Source organism: Hyposmocoma kahamanoa, unplaced genomic scaffold (assembly GCF_003589595.1).
Source record: "Hyposmocoma kahamanoa isolate Upper Pololo Valley unplaced genomic scaffold, ASM358959v1 277, whole genome shotgun sequence".
Taxonomy (NCBI): Eukaryota; Metazoa; Arthropoda; class Insecta; order Lepidoptera; family Cosmopterigidae; genus Hyposmocoma; species Hyposmocoma kahamanoa.
In genome coordinates, this window is record NW_020653774.1 from 526,234 (window position 1) to 535,495 (window position 9,262).

Genomic DNA, 9,262 nt, shown 5'->3' on the forward strand with positions numbered 1-9,262 from the left:
TAAAAATTCAATAACATTTACCCAAGCAGTAGAAGCAGTTCTAGATCAGACTAAGTTTAAAAATATATATACGCATATCATATGGAACGGCTGATTTTATCTCCAGTTTGAGTGGGCTCTCCACAGTGAAATACGAAAGAAGGAGTTAAGCATTGACTGGTAGTAAGTCAATGATAGTAAGTTAACCTCATCAACGGAATGCATCGGTCACCCTAAAGACACCGACAAGGATAAATAATTAACCTTGACAGTTGAGATACAAAAGTATGAAGTCCGTGTTGGCGACCTGGATTTTGTTTCGTTAGTTACTCTTAAGTCTTTGAGAAACAATTCACCGGAAAAACGAGTGTATGTGGCCTGCATGCTTTTAATACTGTGTCTAATACTTTTGATATACATTTCGCTAGCAGAGCTCTGAGTACGCACTTCTTTGACTCATAGTGAGGCTTACAACTGCGGTTGACTTTTCATGTGATAACTAATAAGTTAGTTAATTTGTGCCATAAGGTTCCTTATTATATTTCTATTTGTGAGGATCTGTAATTGGCATTGTTATTATGTGCTCGTTCTGATCTGTTCCTATTACGCTGCCAAACTTCTGGCAATCCTTAAATAAAACAGCCCATACAAAACCAGAACACTCGAAAAGAAGTGTTTTCTACTCCACTATAAACTTCACCGATAACAACCCAGGAATGACGGCACAGATTTGTCTTTCCAAGATAGCAAATTGAAATCGTGTCGTATCGGCGTCGTAATGAGATTGCGAGCCATTGCATCCACTTTACGCCCCCGCAGAGCTATAAGTTCCTTATAGGACGCGAAAGTGACTTTATCGAAGCTTTTGATTGCATCGTACTCGCTTATAACGCTCTATCGTGCCTTGTAATCTTTGTAATGCGTTCTTTATTATCGATCACATTAGAATACAATGGTCTAGAGGCATTTATTTGTACTTAATGTTTAGAGTGCCAACTAATAATGCCTTCGTGTACGTGTGTGCGCGGGGACAATGCCTTTCTAGTAATAACAAGAATACCCTCATAATTAAACCTCAGTGATTCTCTTAGAAGACAAGACGAAACCAAAATCATTTATAAATACGAAGGTAGATTACTGTCTAGCAACAAGGGCGCTTGTGGCGTCCTGGCTTTTGTTGATTCTTATATTTGTTTTTGTGTAAAAAACAGTATTTAAATATAATCTGAATTTGATGTTAGATACCAACTTATTTTTGGGATACGTAATATTCGTATGTGTTTATTATGGGCTGGTGACTTGTGACTTGGTGACTAGTTAGTTTTAAGATTTTATTTATCTATAATGGATCAAAGATTATATTGAATTGAAATTGAATAGAAACCACAATAAATCGTAAATTGTTTGTTGTTAGGTGAATCTGCGGTCAATCGGTCGCAAGCGCTTCGCGCACCTGTCGGAGTCGCTGGACGAGATCCACGTGGACGCCAACGTGCCCTGGGGCGAGGACACCCTGTTCACGTTGGAGTTCCGCGCCGACGAGGGCGGCAAGTACGCGCTGCACACCTGCAACAACAAATACCTCAGCGCTGGAGGAAAGGTGAGGCAGCTCCGACGGGCACTTGCGCTTGGTGGTAATAGGGACATGGTGGGTACGTTACGTTACGAATGTTAGTGGTACAATTAAATTGGACGGTTTTATTCGGTTTCAAATAAGAGCATTCAAATATAATCCAATATATTAAGTACAAGTCAAATATAATGCAATACAGCTTTGTATTTGAAAACAATTATCAACCGAGTGGAATAAACTAAATCTGCGCAGTTCATTTTTAAAACTGGCCAAATAGGGTAAATCAATCTGAAATTTATTTATTTTTTAGTTTTTTTATTTGCCTAAGCGTTAGCGGTTTTGTTGGGACCTACCTTTCGGACAGTGCGATTTTTATTTATTATATTTTGTTTGATCGTTGTATTATAATAAATACCAAAGGGTTACCAGGTGTGTTATACCAAGTGTTAATTCGCAACATTTCGTATTACAATATAAGCGAAAGTAATAACGAACTCTCATTTCTTTGGTTTTGACAATTAATACAATATTATAATTAAATATTATAGCATGTCCCAAATAGCGAAAGTTGAATATATATATGTATACGACATTTTGAGGGAATTTCCACAGCGCTCGCGTTAACAACAGTTGGGCGTTAACTCTTGGTCAGTTATTCAAATACAATATTTAGCGGTCACAGTTTGCTCTCAATATTTCTAACAGAGATGTTTACAGTGACAACATATAGGATGGTCTGTTTATTATGTCAGCCGCGTCGTGTCACGGGTGTCGCCGACTATAATACAATATAGTTGATTATATAGAGTGGTGTTTAGCAAACAATGGCGTCCGGATCCGCCGCGCGATTCGCGACGCGTGAGAACACCAGCGTGAAGGTCGGCAGACGTGCGGATAGGAAACGCAGGAATGCGGTGACAAATTTGGTTGACTTTTTTATCTGGCTTGATAACACCGAGATAAAAGATTAAAAGAATTTCGTCACAGTTATTGTGGATTTAGTCGTAAACAATAGTTAAGTGTAAGCATCGACATTGTGAAAGGTTTCTCGTATTAGCATTCATCAATTAATCACGTTTCTTGTCTCACAATACTGGAACACGACGCGCGTATTCAGAGAATGTTAACAAGCCATTATTGCTCTCGTTCCCATCGTTTCAATCGCAACGAGAGGACCTTTTTGTCCGACGTGCGTCGACAAATCACTCGCGACTTGGAAACTTTGTAATTATTTGCTGATCGAGAACACTCGCAGGCGCGACAAGAGCTATATTTGTGTATTGATTGTGTTTCGGCGGCCGGCAGCTGCTGGAGGCGTGCTCGGCGGCGTGCCTGTTCAGCGCCGAGTACCACGCGGGCGCGCTGGCGCTGCGCGACGGCGCGGGCCAGTACCTGGCGCCCATCGGCTCCAAGGCCGTGCTGAAGACGCGCTCGGCCGCCGTCACGCGCGACGAGCTGTTCTCGCTGGAGGACTCGCTGCCGCAGGCCGCCTTCGTGGCCGCGCTCAACGACAAGTTCGTCTCCGTCAAGCAAGGTACGTGCCCGCCATCGCCACTCGCCACCGCGTCTCTCTAGTGGCGTTCGCTCGCCGCGACCGAAGTGGAACCACGCGACCCGGCGACGGCGAACGACGTGTCCGCAGTGAAAGCGGGTTGCCCCGCGGTTGCAGGAAACAGCGGGACCAAAGCGAGGACGGCAATTCGACTCCTGCGTACACGTAATGAGTAGTGATGGGCCGTTGCGCTTCCTCGCGGAGGCAATTATGTCGTGCAATTACTTCAGTCGGACATCGAACCGCACCGTTGGCGGCAATATTGTGCCATGGATTTTTTAGCTTTGGCTCTAACGCTAGGCTACCGGAGAATTTCTTTCTACCACGACAAAATAACGAAAACTTTTGGGCCTACGTTCCCTACACATTAAACTAGATTACAAAAACTCCTTTTTTACTAGTAGTGTATATAGTCCCTTAACATCAGACGAAATCAAAGTACATCATACATAAATTTCGAAAATTTATGAGTACAATGCAAAATTCAAAACTTATTTTAAAACAGCCATTTACTATACGAGTAGTATACGATAACATGGTAGGCATCTAATTATTTATCTAAACACGACTAACAGTTTTCTTGCCGCTACACCTTCTGCCCTAATAAACTGACATGTTCTCTTTGCGCGCACGCATTGTCCCGGCAAAATGCCTGCGCCGATGTTACACGATGTGATACCCCACACTGCCCTACACGCATCTTACCGTTGATACTAACGTCTTAGTTTTACTGAAAACTTAAACTGCTCTCCTTTTACTACACGTTCCGCATTCGCATGCGATAATTAATACGAAATCTGAAACAGCTGCTATTCAATCAGTTCATTAACCTCACACCGAAAAGTTTACATCTCCCTTAGCGATGTTATGAATTCCATATATTTGCATAGAGGTCGTCCTAGCGAGTATGCGAGGTCATGACCTCTTGTTCTCGAGGAGGAAGAAGTATCTCTTATGCGCTCTTGTTTTATGCTTCGTTAGCGTTGTCTACTACTTTAGCGAGGAAACTTCCTGTCTCTTATGTAAGCCAATTCGTATATTTTGTTACGTAGCGGATCGTACAATTTGATTTCTCTAGAATATTGAAAACATAAATTCAACCGTTAGACGGCGAAGGCGATCATAGTTGGTACAGAACTATCGGAAAACTTTCAAAGTCTCCAATGAGCTGGGAAACTTGAACACAGTCACAATGGCTTGATGCTATATCTCCAAAAATATATTTGATTTAAATTAAATATGTTATTTGGTTTTTTATAAGCAACTTGTATAGACTAAAATAAACAATTAATTTTGGCCTCTTCCATGACTTAAAGAAAAAAATTAAAATTTTTAAATTCAAAAAGCAGTCCTCAACAATGGCATAATCAAGGGATAAAGTACCGGGAAACCCTGTATCGCGGGTACCATGGGCACACACATAGACAACCACATATTACACCTAAACTCACGAGAGAAATAAATGTAGGCCATACAAATATTATCTCTGCGTGGCAATCCAGCAGTTGTAAAAATTGAGTTATGTACATAAATAATATAATTATTTGTAGAAATTGTTCAAAAAATACAACTGATGTTAATAAATAAGTACGTAAATAGTTTTTGACGTTTCTCAAGATAATAATACGAGAGGATTTCACTTAGTAATGCACGAAACTGTGACTTTATTATGCGGTTCAATTACAATAATTACTTCATAAATAATACAAAACAGGTACAACTAATTATAATTGTGCACTTATAAAAAGAAATAACGTAAATAAACTACTTAATATCAAAACTATATATTTTAAGTGTTCTTTTTATCAGAAAAACCTAGAAATCTCAATTCATTTACCTCCGAGTTTTGGGCACGAGCTTTTTCCCGAAGGCAGTGTCATTGTTATTGTCCCACAGCACTGCTACGCCAATAAGTTTAACTACAATGTGTTTCAAAAAGCCATCATGAAGAGCTTTCACTTAACGAGGAGCACAATTAATAAGCAATAACTTTGATATTATGATCGCGAGTGATACAATCGCGGATGGCAATTTCAGTACACCGAGCGTTAGATAAGACGCCATTAGCGAGTCACGCTCGCCGGAGCCGCGCGGTCGCGAACACGGTTCCCATGAACACACGTTTTTTTGTCGCTATTAATTTTATTCAATTGGTTTATAATGTTCACAAGATAGTGCCACTACGTGGAGTGTTGTTTACCCACGTAATTGATTCTAAGTCGGTGTATATGATTGAATATAATCGATTTGGATGTTCAATCCTAGAGTTCCTTAGTTTTTATTATTCAGGAGCGTTGCCGTCAATGCAAATGCGATTTCACAAACGTAGTGTCGTTTAAGTCGTCATGGGCTTACCACAACTTACAAAACAGACTTTAGTTTTTAAGCAGGGTTTGAAGTGATAAATGACCATAATTATATATATATATATAAATTATTTCCTAGCAATGTCGTGCCATGAGTTTGTGTTGGAGACTTATCCAAACGTGTTAAATGTCAGTCTCAAACAAAGTCCTAAACGATTTTTCTTCATATTTATTTAGTTTTGTCACTGTTTGTCATCGTAAGTCCCAAATGAAAGGGATGGAATTAGCATGGTTAATTATCTGATATTTTTCATAATAATTATCAAAGAAAATAAATATCTTCATAATTTCATTGTTTTTAAGACGTTAATTTTTTTATGACACCGAGTGCCGTGACATCCAAGTCTTGCGCCTGGTGGTAAGCGACACGCCTGTCCACCACAGTTTACTGAAGTCCGATGAAAATAAATTACCAGTAAAACTTTAACTCTTGAACGCTAAATAAAACACTAAAAAAACAAATTGAGTAATTGAAACAAATGTTACTGTTAAATGCATTTGTCAAACACCGAGTGACCGCATCGATCACGTCGATCGCAATGCGCTGCGCGCGCGCAGGTATTCGCGTAAAAAACCGCCACCATTGTGCGCGCGCGCTTTCTACCGTTTCTACTCCACGGATGCTTGCCTCGCGTCTCGTGCGCTCGCGCAACTGCCGCAGCCGCAGACGTCGGGCTACAACCAAATAACAATTTTTGGGAAGAAATGTTTTTCGTGGACATTTTGGGCATAACTTGTTTCACATAATAATTAAACGTGTAAAGCAAAAAACATCCTACATATGCTATTTAATGACTTTTTTCGAGCTGTTTAACTGTAAAGAAAACCGTTGGATGCATAAAGTTGTAGTTACCGTTAAGCGCATAAAGTGTTTTTTATACAAGTACTTATCACCACATCGCAAACGTTTCAGTTGTTCAAAATACTTAAGTTTGTTGTTCGCGAATTTACTCCACTGGTTTGTTATAATTATTAATACAACTATCGAACACTTAAAATAAATTACTTCGATCCGGCTGGATTCGAACCAGCGTCTTCTGGCAAACGTGCCAGACGCTATATCAACTTAGCCACTGGAACGAATTTTTCTATATGCTTGTTGCAGATCTTCATTTTTGGTTTTTAACGCCTTTACTTCACGTAACGTTAACGGTCAAAAGTCTTACTAAAATCTGCAACAAGCAATAGAAAAATTCGTGAGGTTCGCTGAGTCGCTCCGTGGCTTAGTTAGCATAGCGTCTGGCGGCACGGTTTGGTGGAAGCAACTGGTTCGAATGTAGCCGCATCGAAGGAATTTATTTAGCGTTCGATCTTTGTATTAACAATTATAACAAACTAGTGGAGTGAATTCACATAAAAAATAATTGAATATCACAGTGGTCAAACATCGTAACATGCAATAAAAACTTAAAAATTACGCAAGTTTAGTTACGAAGACCCCGACTTCTATTTTATACGAAGCCGTTATTCAAAAGAAACTTATTAAAATGTTAATAACAAACAAGTTTAAATCAGTCGCTGGTTCTTCATCGTACACTAATTGTATAATGAAACCTAATGAGTTGTAACGCGTTCACTTTATGACTTGGCGACTGCAAGTACAGTTTTTAAGTCTCGTACAGGCTACAGTTATCGCATTTGCATCTCATTGCACGCCATTACCGTGTTGAAAAAGCCACCGGCAATTTGTTGCCGGCTGCCGGCCGGTGCGGCCAGCCTGCGCGGGCGCCGATGGTGCGTGGTACCATCGCGATCGCTGTTGCAGAGCCAATGACGAGTGATAACGTTAGTGTTACTTATTGGCTGCACACATGCGAGTGTCATGGAATTACCGTTTAGTGTTCATGCAAAAGCGATGCATATAATTTGTTATCGATTTAAGCGATGATCAAAAGATATTGTTTACGATCGTGTCGATGGCACGATAACCGGCGTACGCCACTCTCCACTCGCCACTCGGGAAAGGTAACGACTGGCTGCAATCATCGGATGATAGACACGCAGCTCAAAAGTCACGTTTACATAGTGCTCTTCAGTCTATTATCATTGTGAAACGAAACTGTCTGTACCTAGTAGAGATTTGAAACAAAATGAAACATTGTAGGAAATGAAACTAACCTAAGAACCTAAGAACTCGAAATGAAACTATTTTTCCGGATTTAAATCGCGTATATTTGTTTTTTCAAACAAACCGATTTTCGGGCCCTTTACAGGTCTCATGGTCACGGTTGACGAAACGTCGCTTTGTTTGAAAAAACAAATACACGCGATTTAAATCCGGAAAAATGGTTTCAACTCCTATGTATAACAATCGCGAAAACCTAAGAACTCGATATGAAACATTGTACCTTTTATAAATTGCACTCCGGTTGCTATATATATAATTTACACAACTTATCTCAATTACTTTGACACTTTGTAATAAGTACTTAGAATTAGTCTTAGGTAATAATTGTGTTATTCGCGAACGCAAGTGAGATCTGTTTAAGTTTGTTACATTTGTTTCTTACGTCACCAGTAAGTAAAGGACGGAAGATTTCGTGTTAGTTACGTACATCGAGTATAGGTTATATACTCGATGGTTATGTACTGTTTGAGTTTTTTTATAATACCAAGTGAGGGGACGAACAAGTCGTGCGCCTGCTGGTAAGCGACACGCTTATCACTGGCACTGCCACTGCGTCTGTCACCCTGAGACATAGTTGACAAGTCCCATGTGCCTGTAATTTCACCCTTAACCTTCGAAACCGGAACGCCGTAATGCTCATATGACTGCTTGGCGGCGGCAGAAATAGGTAAGGAGGGCGAACTCTTAAACGTTGAGTAAAAACATATCGACTGGAATTAAATGCTGCCAAAAAGGACAACGAATAATTTGGCAGCTCTAAACCAACAGGCTCCATTTGAAAGTATGTGCATTGGGGAAATGACGTTGCTATTTGAATTTGCATCGGGGCATAGCCAAAGCATAATCGGCTGTGGTGCTCCGGAGGCTGGGAGATCGGAGCTACAGCGCAGCGGCCGCGGCGTGAGCGCTAGCGGTACCCGCGGTCGACGCCCGATCAGCGCCGGCGGCAGGGCTGCTACACAACTTTGTGGTCTTTGGTGTATTATGAAACATTAGGAAACAGACCATAGTCTCTTCTCCATGGATTTTTTCTACAGTCGAACATAATCGTCAATATTTATTTGTTGTATTTAGTATCGCGTATTTTTCTTTTAAAAAATAATTGTTCCGGAAAAATAATTTCACTTCGTACGTGCAACAATCGCGTAAATCTAAGGACATGATTATTTAGCAATTAATTAGTATTCTGTTTCTGTAAAAATAGATCGTTATGTTGCACTTTCCACTCTCAACAGTCCTATCGATATGGGGCAGAAATCCCCACCGACGAAATTGATTATCGGAAATACTATGATATTTATTATCACCTACTGCCATATTAATCTAAGTATTTTATTTGAACGTTTTTGTAGTAATTCCGAGCTTCGAGTTGGTAACCCTAGCAGTGGATGCGCACGAGTGCACCTCGTTCGCACAGCAAATGATCAGTGCTGTTCTGCATCCATCCTCACCACTACCGATTATTTACTACTCCGAACTACCGTCGCTTTCCTACCATTAGCGCGTTTTTACACATCGTCAATCGGATGCCAATCAAATAATTGGCGAATTTCGTCACGCTCATATGATGACATGCCGCGCGGGAAAACAGCGGAACACCTCGTTTGACGAACCACTAGACAGGCAAATGTATGGAAGAATGAGAGAACACAAAATGTTTTCAT

General features: G+C 40.4%; 1 protein-coding gene across 1 annotated transcript in view; it reads left to right on the top strand.

Annotated features, from left to right (window-relative positions):
- LOC113229090 (protein singed) overlaps positions 1-9,262 on the top strand; it is a 52,221-nt gene that overhangs the window by 36,143 nt on the left and 6,816 nt on the right. Inside the window, exons 5-6 of the mRNA XM_026462584.1 lie at positions 1,394-1,579; positions 2,858-3,117. Coding sequence (XP_026318369.1) covers positions 1,394-1,579; positions 2,858-3,117 — 446 coding nt within the window. The remainder of the gene's footprint in view (positions 1-1,393; positions 1,580-2,857; positions 3,118-9,262) is intronic.